The sequence below is a fragment of the Vespula vulgaris genome, chromosome 1 (genome assembly GCF_905475345.1).
Source record: "Vespula vulgaris chromosome 1, iyVesVulg1.1, whole genome shotgun sequence".
In the NCBI taxonomy this organism is placed as follows: Eukaryota; Metazoa; Arthropoda; class Insecta; order Hymenoptera; family Vespidae; genus Vespula; species Vespula vulgaris.
This window is the reverse complement of record NC_066586.1, coordinates 13585881-13603959: the sequence shown is the minus strand read 5'-3', so window position 1 is coordinate 13603959 and position 18079 is coordinate 13585881. Positions and strand designations below refer to the sequence as shown.

The following is an 18079-nucleotide window of genomic DNA, read 5'->3' as shown; positions in this document are numbered from 1 at the left end:
CGACTCTTAGTAAGATGGAGACAAAGACAAAGAGAGAGAGAGAGAGAGAGAGAAGGACAAAAGTTAGGGTGAGAATTGGTATGCCAAGAGAATTTCAAAGTAGTTCAACTGTGTTTTTGTTAGATGGGAGAAGGGACGATAAGTATTAACGGCAAGCTAAGCTAAAGATACTTTTCTTTTTCGTATTTCTACCAACTTTAACACAAATCGAGAATGTACGATATTAGTTCGAATTGAAATAAAATGATTAGCTTTTTTCTTTCTTTTTTCCTCTCCATTTTTCATAGAATTCGATTTCGTTAGTAGCGAAATATATGAGGTAGAAGATTTTTTTGAATCGTTCCGTACAGTAATTCGTCGGCGTTAAATGAAATAAACAGAAGAGGTGAAATAATTCGACGGCCATCATTATTAAAAACGATTGGTTTTCGCCACTATTTGGTATTACCCGTTCTTCCTTCGAAACGCAATTTCGACTATTTTTCTCTCGCTGTCGGATGCCCTTTCGACGGTAACGATACTCTATAACCCGCATCCGACACGGTCCACGTAACCAGCGCGGCGATGAATGCAGGACGATTATCGACGCACTTTTCCGTTCAAATTAATTGGACCAATTATCGGGGCCGAACAATTACCTACTAGCGACCAATTAGATCAGCAGGATTTGTTGTCACCCCGTAGAGCGACAAGAAATAATTGGAGCTCGTGCATTTTTCGTTACGAGAGACAGAAAAAAGGGAGAGAGAGAGAGAGAGAGAGATTTATATATACACACCCACACACACACGCACACATACACAAAGAGAAAAAGCGAGAAAGATAAAGAGAGAGAGAGAGAGAGAGAGAGAGAGAAAGAGAGAGAGAGAGAGACAGAGAGATCAGAGAAAAACAAGAGAGACAAAACAAACTCGAGAAAAATTCTCGTATAAACGTATAATCAAAAAGCGCGCTAAAATGTGAACCGATCTCGGCCGATAATCCGCGTTCGGTCGGTAATGTCGTTTTACCGTAATAAGATCTGATCCTGGATCAACACTGATCGACACTCACGTCACTGTCCGTCGACGTAGAAATAATTTTGTTCATATATCTCACATATCGAACTATACTTAAATGAAGACACTAACACCGTTTAAATATCACTTGTTTCTATTATAATTCACGATTTCATATATGAGATTTCATGTTTTCTTTGAGAACACGATCTCTCTCTCTCTCTCTCTCTCTCTCTTTCTCTCTCTCTCTCTCTCTCTCTCTCTCTCTTTCTCTCTCCCTCTCTCTCTCTCTCTCTCTCTCTCTCTCTCTCTCTCTCTCTCTCTCTCTCTCTGTCTCTCTCCCTCTCTCTTTCTTTAAGTAGACACTGGAACTCTGACGATCGCACGAATATTTTGCTCCTCGACACTTCCTAGAAGTAGTTGATGGCAACGTTAGAAGAGGAGAGGCTAATCGCAGAGAGTTAGGACACGTTGGCCGTAGGTAATTCTCGAAAAAGGCCGCAGCTCGGGCTAGCCGAGACGTCTTGGGGGGTCTTGGGGGTCTCGAGACTCTCGCGAAAAGGGGGTGGAGGGTCGTCGTAGACGGTGGAGGCGGTGGAGGCGGTGCCGGAGGCGGGCCGCACTTTTTCACGGAAACGCGCATGCGGCTACTTTTATACCCCACCAGCGGTACCACCGCCTTGGCGTTCTTAAAGGCTTCTTAGGGTGAGTTTTGTCCCCCACGAAGGCAACCCATACCCTTCTACTCTCTTTCTTTCTCTTTATCTCTCTCTCTCTCTCCCTCCCTCCCTCTGTCTCTGTCTCTGTCTCTGTCTTTCACTCTCTGTCTCTTTTTCTCTATCTCTCGTTTATTTCTGTCTCTGTCTCACACCCTCGATCTTGTTCTCGCGGAGACGAAAGAACGGCGTGGCTGGCACGACGATGCTTCCAAAGGGTTGCACCACCACCACTGCTATCACCACCACTACCACCAGCAGCACCACCACCACCACTAGCACTGCTATTGCCTCCATCCTTCGCCACTACCACCACCGCTGTGTTTTGCGGACGTCGACGGATCTCCTGGAATTTTCGGCCTCTCGCTATTTTTATTTCTTTATATCGGTTGATTCGACATCTTGTTAGTATCAAAAACATTTCCTCATAATTTTCTATATAATATTATTTTCTTTTCTTTGTAAAGAAGTTTATATATTTTAAATAGTAGGATATTATTATATTAATCGGTATGCATTTTGATGTCAAAAATGTTTTATTAAGCTTCCAGGATAATCATTCGTTTCTCATGATATTTTCATCTTTCGATTATTTTATATTACTTTCAAGAAGAATAGTAATACGAAATATAAGGTAGTATCGGCGTCGTTCTCGTGTCGTAATAAATCTGATCATGAAAACGCTACTATCGTCCGTATAAGAACTCGATGAGAAGCCCAACTCCGATTACTCGTCTCACTGGCTAATCTGATTTGAATCACCTCCTCCAGACCGAGCTCTCCTTAACGCTATTCCTTTGGTTTCGCTCGACAATCTCGTTAGGTCGGATCGACGTAGACCCGATAACGTGGGTTCTTGTATTGCTTGTACTTCGAGCAAGCGAATTAAGCGTGTAAGGAGCCTTCCTACAGTCGCGAATAGACGTTCTATAGTTAGATGATTCTTTTTTTTTTTCTTTTTTTTTTCTTTATTGTTCAAGACACTAGAATAGAAGAATAGATGGTAGACGATACATGGGGTTACGAAAACTCGTTCATCTTCTGATTTAATTCTCGCACGATTCCCAACGAGATCAACTGTCTATATCGAAAAGAAAATTGTCGAAAGGAGACCACGGAGAGTACGAAAGTGAAAAAAAGGGAGAAAGAGAGAGAGAGAGAGAGAAAAAAGAGAAGAATAAAGAAGGAAAGACTCCTCGCGAAGAAAATAAGAAAGCAAATTACCTAGCAGTCACTCACCCCATCGAGGGTGAGAGGTGTCGATATGACATGTACGGGGGGTAGAAAGAGAGAAGCAGGAGGTATCCATGGGTGGCAACCCCTGGGGTTTATTACAAGGGTGGAATCAAATACACCGGGTGTCAAAAAATGAAACGCCACCCTACAGCGTTCTTTCCCAACCCTCTACGTTCTGCGGAAAACTCGGTGGGACGAGGTCACGGTGAGTTACGGAAAGAATGAAAGAAGGAAAGAAAAAAAGAAAGAAAGAAAGAAAGAGGGTGAGATTATATAGCGATTCGAGAATTCGCTTTCTCGTAGATAATAAAGGATCGTTGAATCAGGGCTGATTTCATTTTCGAAGTGCGTTATCGCGTTCAACAACGATTCGAAACTAACGCGTTATATTTTTTATTCCTTTTTATTTTACATGTTTCTTTTTTTTCATTTTCTTTCTTCGTTTTTTTTTAAATCTCTCTCTTTCTTTTTTCTTTTTATTTATCTTTTTCGATCTTCAAAGTCAAGAGAAATCATTCGAGAGGAGAACACAGACGTCATGCGTTTTCCTCTATGTGTTCTCTTTCGGCCCTTTACAGAAAATCGTTCCCTTTAGCGAGGAGCACTCGTCTCGCGAATACCATTGGCGCTCTTCATAGGGCGAGCTTTTAAAGGGGTAGTGCCACCCCCGTTCGACGTCGTCACCCCGGTTTGCCGGCTTCGCGCTCTTGTTTGTTTCGTAATCTTTAAGATCGGAAGGGTTCCTGCCTTTCTCAACACTGAAAATCTATTGTCACTTTGTAAGATTTCATCGAATTCGATGGAACATTTAAAAAACGTGTTCTTTTAATCGCATTCGAATAACGACTGCGTGAAAAAGAAAATATTTATATTCGTAAAGCAAAAAAATATTGTTCGTTTAAGTTGAATCGATCGAATGAAGGGTAACACATGTCGTACAAATTGGACGATATATTTTCAGCCTAAGTGAAGGACTAAACTTTTCTTAGGATCGTCATTGCTCGAGGGAGATAGAACGGGTAGCGATTAAATATTATGACCGGCGAAGTCGTCCAAAATGTCTCCTCTTCTATGGAGGAGCCACCACTTAGCATAATTAAAATATCTCTTTACCGAAAATCTTCAGAACGAACTAACACAGCCGATATTATCTTTTAGGTGGACAAAACTTTGCTTCTTACTATATTTATACTTTTCCCTTTTCTTTTTTTATTCAAACTCTATATATCTATTTCTAAGAAAAAAAAGGCAGAGAGAGAAAGAGAGAAAGAGAGAGATGTTAGATAGTTGGAGATCGAGAAGTTATTAAGAGCAATTGCAAAAGGAAGTTCCTTTGTACTATTAAAAGTAGACGAAAGATAGATGAACATGAACAAATCGTCCATGATGGAAACGTCTCGTAGAGAGTAATGTCTTCTTGGACGTACACGAAGAGGAGGAAGAAGAAAAGGAAGAGGAGGAGTAGTAAGAGGAAGAAGAGGAGGGTTTGTCAGAAGCAAGAGACGACTCGTCATCCAAAGGAATAGCGTGTAATGTCTCTCTTACTACGAATTCCCTCTCTTTCTCTCTCTTTCTCTTTCTCTCTTTTCCTTTCTCTCCCTCTCCCTCTCTCTCTCTCTCTCTCTCTCTCTCTCTCTCTCTCACTCACAACCTCTCCTAACTTTCTCACCGTTTCCGAGCAACCTCCGATTACCCTGGTTACGTCGAACAAGTCTTTGGACTCGAACGGAACCTATCTTCGTATTCATAAAATTCAATAAACGAGTAAAAGAAGAAAGAATCAATGAAACAGTAACGATAATTCTTAATCAGAATAGTTCCAATCCCTCGTAGTCGTCATCGGGTTTGACCAAGAACGACCCAAGAGAGAACGCAGCAGAAGCGATTCTAGGGTCATTTCCATTCGTCCCTTGCAAAGTGGTATCATTTCCCAAAGGAGCTACCTCTGGATCTCTCGGTCTCCGTGTCCTTCGTCAGAACCAGCTGTGCTGTTCGCCTTTACTTCTCGTCTTTTTCAAACGTACTAAAATCGATCGGTCCATTTGCGTTGCACCAAGAAAAAAAGAAGAGAGGAGGAAAGAAAGAAAGGAAAAAGGAAAAAGAAAATAATAAGAACGAAGAAAGAAAAAGAAAGAAAAAGAGGGAAGGAAGGAAGAGAGAAAAGGATGAGAATCCATCGGCCAACTTTTTTTAACCAAATTCTAACAAAGAATAAGATCGTTCTGTATCGTTCCGTACACCCACTAGAACACTTTGGTGGCTTCATCAAACACGATCATCGACGCGGAACTAACTACTAATGCTATCATTTTTTCCTCCTCTTTCTTTCTCTATTTCTCTCTCCTCAAATTCAAAGTCTCGTCCACAGGAATCACACTGACTGCCGTCGGATTTGCATGGAAATGAAGAAGCTTTCGAGATTCGGAAGTATAACCTATTGTTTATTATAATTTTGCCATAAGTTAAGGAAAAAGAAAATTTTGTTGCGAGTAATGAAATTTCTCGATAAAAACGAGAAGATAATTTCGATGGACAAGAGGTTCGCTATCCTTTTTCTTTCTTCCTTTCCTTTCTCTCTCTCTCTCTCTCTCTCTCTCTCTCTTTCTGTCTGTCTCTCTCACTGGATCTAGTTTCTAGATAGAAGCGTACGATCGTGACAGTTTATCAAATTGCAAGCTTGCCCTCTACGCCCGTAAAGGGATGTAAGGGTCGTAAGGTGGAACGAGCAGCTCGGAAGAAGAGGTTGAGGGAGTAGCTTATTAGAGCCACGACAGGAGGCAGAGCTCCACCTTGAAACCTCCGAACAACCACCAGCCTGCCGTGAGTCTTACCACCTTTCCTTCGCGTTCCTTCAGTCCTTCGATCCCTTCCCCCTTGGCACAAGGCCTTCCTCAGCCCTTAACTTCTTCGTCCTCCTCGTTTTACCGACTCGAGATCGCATAGTTCCAACAGTGGAAAGGTGGCAGGGCGTAAAGGGTCGCTTGGGATCGACGTACTACCTACCTACTCCTACTTGGTACTCCTCTTTAATCTACGAGGTCACCAAGCAACGAGCTTCGAGCTTTCTACCTTGGAGGTAGACGTCGACGACCTCCGAGATATCGACGCTAAACTCATGAAAACTGTGTGTCCAGGCTAAACCCCCTTAAGGAATTTTTCTTGAGAGAATTTGTCTTTTTTACATTGTCCTATCGTTTGTTTCTCTTCTTACGTATGTTCCTTATAATACGTCGTGCTATGTCATCATAACAACGTATCCATGATATATTGTACGAAACAAATTTCGTACGAGAGTAAAAAAAAAGAAAAAAGAAAAGAAAATGATAGAGAACTCTAGGAAAATTTTTCTATAAGCTTAAAGCGAGCCACCGAAGAAACGGATATATCGAAGACAGTATCCCAAGGGGCTTGTACTTTCTTACGCAACAACAGGACCGCATGTAGTCTGATTTCGAAGGACGAGACACGCCGAGTCGGTGCTACTTCTCTCCAGGGGGTAGTTTTAAAATTCAACCCCCATACGAGAACGAAGGGGACGAAATGCATGGTACACGATACTCATATCAATCCGAACGAGATCGATATCGAGAATGAGGAGGACTGATAGCTTTTTCTTTTTTTTTTCCTTTTTTTCTTTTTTCTTTTCTTTTTTTTTTTTTTTTTTTTTTTGTAAATTTTAGTCGCTATTCAAAACGAATCCGAACTTTTCGGGAAACGAACGAGATCTATACGATCTTATTATTCTATTTAGAGTATCGTATATAGGGCGCCTACTCGTTCAACTAAAATCATAGGTTCTCAGTTAAGTTTGGATACGTGTAGCGTATATATCCGAAATGGCTGGTCACGCAGCGCTAATCGTATCGATCGAGCACTCTTAATCCATTAATGAACTTCCCAGGCTCGTTTTACCCCGGGTACCCAGGCTTTTCGCAGGCGCCATCTCTATCCGTTACAGGCTACATACATACATACATACATAGAGAAGCGAGCACGAGTTTGATCTCTCTCTTCCTCTGTCCACACACACACACACACACATATATATATACGTATCTATGTGTATGTGTGTATATGTCGCGTACGTTCGACGACAAAAGTTCGGGAAAAAAATTTTTCTACCGATAAGTGATCCTAATTTATCAGGGAATCTCCACTTTTTTCCCCGATGGACGACGAAAATTCAATTTCTTCTATCATTATGCGTAAGCCTGCGTTTCAATCCCCTCGTCTATAATGACAAATAATTTTTAATGTAACCACATATTTCTTAACTAATTTATTAGTATTTGTTAACACATTTATATTATCATACAAATTTTATTGAAATTAATGCAATATTTAATTTTGAATAATTATCGCTTCATTTAAATCTTTACTTACGCGAACGAACGCGATCGTACAAGTAGTGTTTACGACGATGTTATACACAACTGATAATGATAACAACAGCGGTAATAATAATATCGGATCTCGTAATAAATAACAAACCTTATATACGTGTACTTGACTAGTAAATAATCTCTCTTTGTAAAAAATATACATCCCAGTTACGGAAATATACAATTGAAGAAGTTCTCGTTTGTAAAAGATTAATATTAATATTAAATGTTTATTAATATTTAAGTATTGCCAGATGATTATCAAGACAATTGTCATCTTGATTATTATCTCTTCAAAAAAAGAGAGAGAGAGACAGAAAATAAAGAGAAATATTTAAAAAGTAGCAAGTACCTTTAGCGAAAATATTCGCTTCGTCGGTCCTATTTATGATTTTGTTTCCTTCGATTTAGTTCACCCATCCTCCCCTTTCTTACTTACTACCACCACTACTAACATTCAATTGACTGAAATCCTTTTTACTATAGCGTGCAGCCAAACAAACGATAGGTCTCCGAACGGGCGCGTTCTTCCGCGACGACAAATTCCTCAAATATTTATCCGCTAGCATCTCCTCCTCAGACCCTCCGTGGCGTTGTTCGTTGCTCGACAACGACGACAACTACGAAGACGACGAAAACGACAAGAAACGACTAAGAGCGACGCCCCAACGCCACTTCCGTTTCGCACACTTGCCGAGTGTGTCAATTCTGACGCCTATCGACGTATGACAAATACCCTCCTCGTCGAACCTGTCAACTTCTGACAAGCAGGACAAAAGAAAAGGAGGGATGAAAGTAAAGAGGGATGAAAATGTCGGGATACCGCGACCTCCTTGCTATTTTCTGCATCTTCCTTTTCTTTTCTATTCCTTTTATCTTTTTTCTTTTTTCCTTTCTTCGTTCAAAAAATTTTTTTTTATTCAAACTTTTTCAATATTTTTTACAAGTACAATGTAAATCTGTAATTGTAAATATGTATATACATATATACATCTAGGTGTATATATATATCATATATATATATATATATGTATGTATGTATGTATGTATGTATGTATGTACATATGTATACACAACTCCTATACATATATCATGAAATAATACTTTCATTTGCTAAATCGTTAACTGTGCAAAAATTGTAATAATAATCAAAATTATTCCAGGTATATTGTAGTTTAATGCATTTTACATGTCATAACGTAAAAGTTAAATGTGTAATAATACATTTTACAACGAATGGTCGAATATATATATATATATATATATATATATATATATATATACATACGTCATAGGTTGAATTTTAAAAAACAATTTATATAAATTTACCAATTTTCTCTACCCTTCGTTTCGTAAAATTAATCGCTTTGACGAATGAACGGCTAATTTCTAGGATTTAACAAGATTAACCGAAACGAATCGAAGGAAAATATATTTAAAATAGATTTCACTGATAAATAAAAACAAAAGCATTACTGATAAATAAGTATGAAAAGATTTTCCTAATTAAAAAATAAATTATTGATATTGTTCGAGGATGTCAAAAAAAAGAAAAGAAAATAAAATCATTGAAAATAGTTCGTCTTTAAAGCCGAAGAATAACAAGAGGAGAATGTTCGTGACGCTCGTGTAGGAAGCCTGCAATTAATTTATTTTTCCTAAGTTGGTCGTTAATTGTTAAACTTAGATGAGCGGTCGTCGGTAATCCCGCAGTTAGACTTCGTTCGGAAGAAAAGAGGAAGAGACTGGAGAGACAGGACTATGTTACTCTAAGAGAACTTAACAATGTGTGAGTGAATGAGAGAGAGAGAGAGAGAGAGAGAGAGAGAGAGAGAGAGAGAGAGAGAAAGAGAGAAAAAGAGAGAGACAAAGGTACAGATAGACAGATAGACAGACAAACAGACAGACAGACAAACAGATAGATAGATAGATAGATAGATAGATAGATAGATAGATAGATAGATAGATAGATACATAGAGAGAGAAGAAAATCGTTGCAATAATAGAAGCTAGAGACAGAGATAAAGTTAGTAGGAATGATAAGACAGAGACAGAAACAGAAACAGAGATAGAGATAGAGATAGAGATAGAGATAGAGACGGAGCGAAAATAGGAAAGGGGAAGAAACTTGCGTAGCATGTTCGAGGACGGCGAAGAGAAGCAAGAAGTTTCAGAGGGAATCGAACAGCAGGAAGCCAAGTCTTCACCTTGACGTGTCTCATGGATTAGGTTTCCAAGATAATTAGAATGATGATTAGAAGACAAGCACGCCTCGTTGACCAATTCTTCGTCGATCCTTTTTTTCTCCCCCAAGTTGTTGGAATCGTCTTTTACTTTTCCTTTTATTCGAATATCGACTTCCCTCCTTTGAGGGAAGTGAGAATTAAGACTGAAGAAGAAGGGGAAGAAAAAGGGTACCAACGGTGGAATTACAATGTAACGTGAGATAATACCACTCATTATCTTCGGCTCGACCACGTTCGACCTTGTTTTTTGTCTTTTTCTTTTTATACTCTCTCTCTCTCTCTCTCTCTCTCTCTCTCTCTCTCTCTCTTCATTTCTTTTTGTTTTTTCATTTTTACAAAAAGAAAAAGAGGGAGAAGATACGAAGGATGATAAAGTAGATAAGAGTCAACGAGTCTTACAAGATCTTGCATCATTTGTGCATGTATCTATGTATGTATGTATGTATGTATGTATCTATGTATGTAATAGGAGAGTACTAGAAATACGAATCGAACTCTATTCTTATCGATAACTCCAGATGAGTGGCATTACGGCACCCAGGCGACACATTTTTATGTGCCACGGTTACGGTCTACGTATGATTGGTCGTTGAACTCTGTCCCCGTGAGATCACTTTGCCGAAAATGTGCCTGCCTACATAAAAAAGACGTGTCCGACGTGTATGCCATTCTGGTTACTCTCCTACGCTAACTTATGTTATTTCGCGACGAAATTTTCGTCAGGGAAATAAGGTCAAAGTAGGTTAGTTGTAGGCGATACTCGAATGCAGATTTCTTCTTTACCGAGCGTTTTTTTTATTTCTCTCTCTCTCTCTCTCTCTCTCTCTCTCTCTCTCTCTCTCTCTCTCTCTCTCTCTCTCTCTCTCTCTTTTGTAGGTTATATTTCTTGATTCTTGGTGCAAGTTGGCTTGGCTTCGCTTGGCTTGACTTGCCTTGGCTTAGCTCTATTCGCGTTGAGGGACATGTGAATATTTGATCGGTCCTTCAACCTCCACCTCCTTCGCACAACCTCCTCCCACAACCTCCGACTCTCATCCAACCCTCGGTCCCAGCTGCGGTGAATTATTTAACGCCCCCAGGGACACCGCTTACCTATGCGCACCGATGTGTCAGCCTCGAGATTTCACCATTCTTTCTTTGAATTTTACGGCGTCACACTAAGATAATATGGATTTTTATGACAACGCGTAGATATATATATATATATATATATATATATATATATATATATATATATATAATTTATATATGTATATATACGTGTGTTTGTGCATGTGCGTGCAAAGGGTCATATAAAGAAACTTTAGCTGTATAAATTCAATAGACTGACATTTATTATAAAAATATAAAGTAAAAGTGCTTGATGTAAAATTCTTTCTTTTTTTCGATACTTACATCACACATACACACGTACGCATATACAAATTTTATATATATATATATATATATATATATATATATATATATAAATCAATATGAATTAAGAACAACGAAAAATGTAATAAATGGAATATCGTTAAAAATATATAACAAGTAATTAGAAGAGATTTTAATAATGTTGAAAAAACGCGTTGTTTTCCACGTGAATTTCCTTTTTTCGTTAGAACTGATCGATATTAACTAATAATTCATAATATGCATAATTTTCATTAACATTCATGATATACCTAAATTCAAATATACATTTACTTTTATAGTTGATAAAAAAGAAAAAGTTTGATATGTCTTTATCTTGTATTATGTACTTTGTTATCAGTGTTATCTAGCATATTTTTATCTATTATCCAGAGGACTATTAAGATTAAGCGACGATTTAAATTTTATCTTCATTCCAATTTCGCGCCATCTCAAGTGCACTCTGGGAACATGTCACGCATAAACACTTTTGAGGATATATAAGTAGATATTAAGCAAATAATATAATCAAAAATTTGTTTCTGTTATATTACATTGACGGAGATAACGTGACGAAACGTTCCACGAATTCTACAGTCAACGTTTAATGCGTTAATATAACAATGGCGGAAGGATCGGAAGTGTGTTATTTCGATTTACGGGTCGTACATGATCATTTTGACAAGGCTCTTGTACAGGATGATGATGTTGATATTAAAGCATATTTGGATGCCTATAATGAATTATACAAGTAAGAAATACTATGTATTTATGTTTATATTATTTTATTTGCTCTTTTTAACAAGCATAACCTCTTAAACATATGTAAATTTATATCTGTAGGTTTTTCCAACTTATGGGCAGTGTATTCAGTTTTGTCTCTTCTGATTTGAAGCAAAAGATCGATGTTCTTAGTGAATTTTTAAATAAAGATGATCAAAATTATAAAACCATTAAGACCATGATCGAGTATGAAACAAAAAATAAACTTCTATTTAGAGGAAATTATATTAATGGAGCACGTACTTTGCTACGTCTGCACAGGGGTTTAGGTATTATATTATAATGATTAGAAGAATAATACTTATCGTGAGTAATATGTGTTATGCTTCTATTCGTCATCTATTCATTTGTCTTATGCTTTTAGATTTTATAAGAGAATTCTTATGGCAACTAAACGAGATAAGCGACACTGATAAAACATCTATGTGCTGCCAAGATGCCTATAATAAAACCTTGGCGAAACATCATCCATGGGTAGTACGTAAAGCTGCAATAGTAGCAATGTATACTATGCCTACTAGAGAATTATTATTTCAAAAGGTATGAAGAATGCATTACATAAGTTATTTTATTCTTATATTTTTATATTTAGTAATAAATTTTAATATCTCAATCAAAAATGCATAGGTTTGTGGTGCGGATGTTCAACGAAATGTAGATATTCTACCAAAAATGCTTGAAGTTACTGTCGAAGTACTCAATCGTACTTATAATTTATTTGATTTGTATCAACTACACAACTTGCCATAAAAAGGAAAGTATTGTGATTACATGAAAGTCTATATATCAGCTTTCACCAATTTTAATTGAATTTGCAAAGTATAAACATGTATAAAAGTTTATGAATGTAATTGTGAAATGTAATCGATAATAATTGTGCTGCTATACAAGGTGTTTCAATAGCTTTGTCACAAATAATTATTAAGATAACTATTGGTGATACGAGGATAGTTTTTATTTAATTTTCAAATTTTATTTTATAATATGGGTATCTACATAACAAATTCCCAAAGATGGCCTTCCAACTAAAATTGATTTTGATAATCAATTAACATCCATCTATTTATCTAAAATTATTGAACAAATAAGTTAACATTAATACTTATTTAAGTCATTGAATCACCTTGTATGTCAAAGAACATTGTATGTCACTATATACAAGCACGCTCGTTTTGTAATATTTAGTTATATAACAATTTATAATTATATTTATTGAAAACGTACAAATGAATGTTAGAACGCGAACGTCTTTCTCAACTATAGCATATCATACACAGAAAGAATAGAACATTCCTTTCACGCATTTTGATAACAGGGAACACTTGAATTAATTCTTCTTTAAGTAACTACGTTATATATTTTATTTATAAAATTAATGAACGTTTATATAACAATAATCTTGATGGAAAAATGTAGATGGTAAATGAATCATATTACGTTGTCTTTCATTTATAAATACTTCCAGAAGTTATTTACAATATCCTTGTTTAAATCGAGGGAATAAATAACAGAGTAACTAGACCTATGTTTAAGGTCGCGTAATCAAATTTTTTGTGAATAGTCAAGAGTATAATTGGAAGTCGCATTAAATTTATTAGAAGAAATATCATCGTCTATCAGCATACCTAAAAAAAAATAAATTAATATAAGAAAGAGAAAAAAGAATTATTGGAGAATAAATACAATGATTAAATATATGATATTAAAGAAATTAATATTGTTCGTCGGTGTATCTATGAGAAAAATAAATGAATATAAGAAAAAAAAAAAAATCAATATTTTCATGAAACAATCTTTTTACCGGCAACAGAAGCTGTGAGAAAACAAACGGCACTGCCGGCGATAAATGCTCTCATGGTAACAGCAGTGATCTCTTTTTTCTTATTCGGTGCTAAATTGCTTAAAGCACCGATCATGATACCGATGCATGCAGGATTAGAAAATCCACAAAGGGCATATGTGGCGATGGCTTCAGATCTTCTAGATAGTCTCTTTTGTTTTTTATACACTCCAAGTTCTTTATAAGCGATGAATTCATTAACGACAGTCTTTATTCCTATTAAATATCCAACATCCTCGCATTCTTTCCATGGTACACCCATGATCCAACTTAATGGCATAAAAATTTTTGATAAGAAATACTAAAAAGCAAAATACGTTTAATATTGCTTTTGAACGATATATAATACTTAAAAAAAAAAGGGAACAAAAAACAAAAAGAATATTTTCTCATTACCTGAAACTTCCAATCGTTAAATCCTAAGAGTTGACCGAACCAAAAGAATATACCATTGATGAAGGCAACAAATGATATAAAAGCTATAATATTAGCTATTATACCAAGTATTACAGGAATTGCTGCCAGTGCTCCATTACTCGCAGCATCCAATATTCCAGAATCATTTCTGAAAATTATTTCTTTTTTATATGAATGATCGACGATCGATCATTCATGAACGATCATGTAAAATCATTGAAATCATATATATATATATATATATACATGAATTTAAATCTTACGATTTCTCCAATTGGATGTTTTCCGAATCGGTTTGACTTTCCTCTGTCTCGGGATAAAATAATTTAGAATAACAAAGAGCAGCTGGGGCTGACATTACCGATGCTATCAGCAAATGTGCCGGATCGGCACCAAATTTGACATATGCAGCAAAAACACTACCTACGAGAAATCAAAGAAACCCATTATATGTATTTTTTAAAATGGAAGGTGATTTTTATTTTATTTTTTTTTCTTTCTTTCATTTCACATTTGATATACCTGAAACCGAGGCAAAGCCAGAACACATAACGGCATGAATTTCGGAGGATGTCAGTTTATTGACATATGGTTTTATCAATAAAAGAGATTCGGTCTAGAGATAAAAAAAATTAAATAATATCAACGTGATATTTTTTATATCTCAGTAAAAGATATTACCATTCCAATGAATGTGTTCGATACACAATTCAACGATTCACATATGGTGGTTCCCATGATACATTGCAAAGCCCATCCAAATTTCATAACCACCCACTGCATAACTCCAATATAATATAATATTTGAATGAAACAGCTAAAGAAAAAGATAACTGGAATAACCTTGAAGAAAAATCAAATCTTCATAATATAACATTTAAAAAACATCGTCGTATATGGTATAAAAATATACAATAAAATCGAACCGAAAAAGCAAAGATTCCTTTTTGAACAAGTTCCTCTGAGAAGATAAATTCATCGCCTTCTTTCGCGTAATCCAAAAAGATTGTTATTTTGTTTGAAATGCAATCAAAAATGTCTCGACCGACGGACCAACGAATGGTAAACAAACCGAATAAAAATTGCATTATCATACCACACAAAACTGGTCTCCAATTGATCTACGTCAATGAAAATGGACATTTATATAAATAAATTTCTGTCGAAAAAAGTTGGAGGATTTCGATTCGAAGTGATTTATTTACGTGAGCCGGATGTTTTGAGAATATCCATCCTAGGAGCAATAGGATTACGACACCAAGGCCACTGATCAGTCTTCTCGTCGAATGTAAGGTATCGATGATGAGAAAGGCAACGATGGCCGTGAGTATTAACAAATATATCACTGTTACAAACATCCGAAATCCATATCTGTGATCGATCGAATTATTTCAGTCGAATATTTTTTTTTTTTATTTTAACAGGTTCGTTACCAATGTCATATATATGTGTGTGTGTGTGTATGTGTTTGTGTGTGTGTATATACGTATATATATCAGTGGTTCCAGTTTTGTTTTGAAAGTTCGACGGTATTCTAAAATACATATGCAATAAACAAAAAAAAAATAAAGTGCGATTTGAGGTGAATGTTCTTTTCTAATCTACCGTGATAACGAACGTGTTATAAAAAAAATATGATGTTAAAGATTTTTTATTACATTACCTTGTTTTTTTTAAGCTTTCGATATATCTTCCAACCGGTTGAAAAAGACGACAAATAGATTTTGCAAAATATCGCTTAACTACACAGTAATAAAATAATCCGCTATAGGTGAAACCCAAGAGTAACAATAGCATACCATAACCGTTACACCAACAGAAACCGCAATTGTTTGCTAAAAGAAAGAAAAAAAAGAAAGAAAGAAAAAAACAACAACGAAATTAAAGGAGTTACTTATCTCAATTGTGAATTTTTTAGGAATGAAAATCATTTGTATAAGAAGCAACGTTAATGATCGAAAATATATTTAATGTCATACATTCTTTGTTTTTGACCCAATAGTAGCTGGCAAAGGCAAAGTAGATCACTACGAGACTATTTAACAGTATCAAGCCTAGAAATTTGATAACTCTTCGATGCCTCGAAATGCACGCTTCCAAGGCATTACGTGTCGTCGTAAGTAAGTCGAATTTTTTTTTGGGTACATTGTTTTCCTGCGTAGGAAAGATAAATTACGAGAGAATTTTGTTTGTTATTTTAATTAATTAAAGACACCTTATTGTAGAGATTCAACAAAAGACTTATCTTGCAAATACTTTATGATCATGACATTACGATATATCATTAAACAATTCTTAGATATATTATTAAATATAACAAATATGTATATTTACATAGGTAAATTGAATTTTTGTTTTATTTGTTCAGTTGATTTTATATATTTTACCGTGAACAAGAAAAAAGTCAAAAATATTTTCAATAGATTTTAGAAATACGTATATAGAAGTTGTATCTTCAGTTTCACTCTTAAATCATTTTACGATATATTGACTTGTTCATTGACATTTTATAACTACTGGTATTATGCAAATGATTATTTTCAAGCGTAAGAATGAAACATGTATTATAAACGTGTATCGTAGTTCAACAATAGATTGTAATCGATAATGCATACTTGAGCGATGCTAAAAAAACAAAAGCATATAATATCGTGTTTACCTCTTCTTTCTCGTACGATTCCGTATTCTTTATGTCACTTTTTAAATTCTCTAACTCGTTGTTCTATAAAATGTTTGAAATGAGTGAAGATTATTATATAAAAGTTTATCGTTTAAGAAAAGAATTCTCGATAAAACGAATGATTGTATCGAGAGAGAAAGTTTTTTAACGATACAACTCTCGAAGGACGTTTTGATAATATGACTCATAAAGAGAAATGAAAATTTACCTCTTCAAATCCTATATTCACGATTCCAGGCATATTTAAATCGTAAGGTAGAAAAATGAAATTGGAGAAAAGAATATTCTTTTAGATATTTTGTCTCGCACTAAGTAATAATTTCTATTGTAGTTTCTCTTGATAGATCAACAATGTAGATTATATCCGCAATTTTATATTCGTAATACTTTAAGAATCGTCTAATCGTCAGATAAAGATTTGATAGCTAGAAAACGTAATAAATAATCATAAAAAATTATAAATAAGAATAAACAATAAAGATCTCTCTTAGTTATTTTATTACGATTACTCTTTTGCACTTTTGCATAATGCACTCACTGAGACTTAAATCGACTACTTCCTTTTTCTTCTTTACGAAGCTTACACTTTTTCCCTTTCTTTTTTTTTTCTTTTCAAAATTAGATAAAAATGTGCATAATTATATGAGGCATATATCTTGTTCTTTTTTACGCCGAAAGAAAAGCGTAAATATTTCGTAACGTTACACAACGACCAGTCGTCGCCGAAGGCAACACTTTGAGGAAAAAAATTTTTGTGAAAGGCCAGACTTTATCATCGAAAATGTTAATATCACTGTATAATATTTAGATTGTAACGCACTATCACAATTTTTCAATACACTAATAATCTGCGTATATCTACCTCTAAAGAGATAAGTCGTTAAACGACTACTGAAGATTGAAGCCGATGATACCTCGTATAGTTCTATCTACGTTGCGAGGCTTAGGCATTCATAAGAAGTGGGGATCATACGTACCTAGTACCGACGTGCTAGTACGACATACTTCTTATGTTTTTACAACCTATTACGTTTGATTCATTGATTTCACATTTCATTTTCATTTTTCGTGATTCTTCGTTCGAATAACATTCTTTCGAAATTATAATTATAAACAATAAATATATTTTCGTACTTGATGAGATCACTTTTAGATGATTAAATTTGTTTCATGAACACACTGATACAACAATAAATACGATTATTTATTACTATGGTTTAATTGAAATTGTTCGGAGAACGAAACATTGAAAAATAATGTTTAGAATAGACTTCCTTTCATTGTTATTTTATTACAAAACTAGTCACTGTTGATGCGTAAACTTTATCGTCACCGTGGTCTCGCGTTAACATTGATGCTCACGTGACAATGGTAGTAACGTAATAA

At 35.4% G+C, this 18079-nt stretch overlaps 3 protein-coding genes across 13 annotated transcripts in view; 1 reads left to right on the top strand and 2 right to left on the bottom strand.

Annotated features, from left to right (window-relative positions):
* Positions 1–8375, bottom strand: part of LOC127064094 (uncharacterized) — a 30357-nt gene extending 21982 nt beyond the window's left edge. For 2 of the 5 annotated variants that reach the window (XM_050994692.1, XM_050994675.1), the window contains exon 1: positions 1011–1852. The gene's annotated coding sequence lies outside the window, so the exon portion shown is untranslated. Of the gene's footprint in view, positions 1–638; positions 987–1010; positions 1853–7684 lie in introns of those variants that run through there. The other 3 variants (XM_050994659.1, XM_050994684.1, XM_050994700.1) reach the window with 2 other exon arrangements.
* Positions 8376–11424: 3049 nt separating this feature from the next.
* LOC127064331 (ceramide-1-phosphate transfer protein) lies at positions 11425–13189 on the top strand. The gene is made up of 4 exons (XM_050995278.1): positions 11425–11724; positions 11817–12025; positions 12121–12296; positions 12384–13189. The coding sequence occupies exons 1-4, from the start codon at positions 11597–11599 to the stop codon at positions 12504–12506; spliced, it is 636 nt and encodes a 211-aa protein (XP_050851235.1). The 5' UTR covers positions 11425–11596; the 3' UTR covers positions 12507–13189.
* On the bottom strand, positions 12788–18079 carry LOC127064142 (solute carrier family 28 member 3-like). 7 transcript variants are annotated; one of them, XM_050994772.1, is made up of 13 exons: positions 17671–18079; positions 16902–17118; positions 16673–16735; positions 15993–16167; positions 15677–15848; positions 15219–15384; positions 14940–15134; positions 14695–14856; positions 14536–14629; positions 14277–14436; positions 13993–14161; positions 13558–13897; positions 12788–13381 (listed from the first exon to the last, which is right to left on the bottom strand). In XM_050994772.1, exons 2-13 carry the CDS (start codon positions 16932–16934, stop codon positions 13299–13301), a joined length of 1812 nt encoding a protein of 603 aa, XP_050850729.1. In that variant the 5' UTR covers positions 16935–17118; positions 17671–18079; the 3' UTR covers positions 12788–13298. The 7 variants fall into 7 exon arrangements, with proteins under 7 accessions (XP_050850729.1, XP_050850737.1, XP_050850720.1 ...); XM_050994780.1 differs by lacking the exon at positions 17671–18079 and adding an exon at positions 17556–17664; XM_050994763.1 differs by lacking the exon at positions 17671–18079 and adding an exon at positions 17232–17653.

Excerpts from the sequence above, each read along its gene's own strand:
- LOC127064331 (XM_050995278.1), top strand. The coding sequence starts at position 11,597 with ATGGCGGAAGGATCGGAAGTGTGTTATTTCGATTTACGGGTCGTACAT. Across the intron at positions 11,725-11,816 it reads GCCTATAATGAATTATACAA|GTTTTTCCAACTTATGGGCA; the intron begins GTAAGAAATACT and ends TTATATCTGTAG. Across the intron at positions 12,026-12,120 it reads ACGTCTGCACAGGGGTTTAG|ATTTTATAAGAGAATTCTTA; the intron begins GTATTATATTAT and ends TTATGCTTTTAG.
- LOC127064142 (XM_050994772.1), bottom strand. The coding sequence starts at position 16,934 with ATGCCTGGAATCGTGAATATAGGATTTGAAGAG. Across the intron at positions 14,630-14,694 it reads CGAACACATTCATTGGAATG|ACCGAATCTCTTTTATTGAT; the intron begins GTAATATCTTTT and ends TTTTATCTCTAG. Across the intron at positions 14,437-14,535 it reads TGGCTTTGCCTCGGTTTCAG|GTAGTGTTTTTGCTGCATAT; the intron begins GTATATCAAATG and ends GATTTCTCGTAG.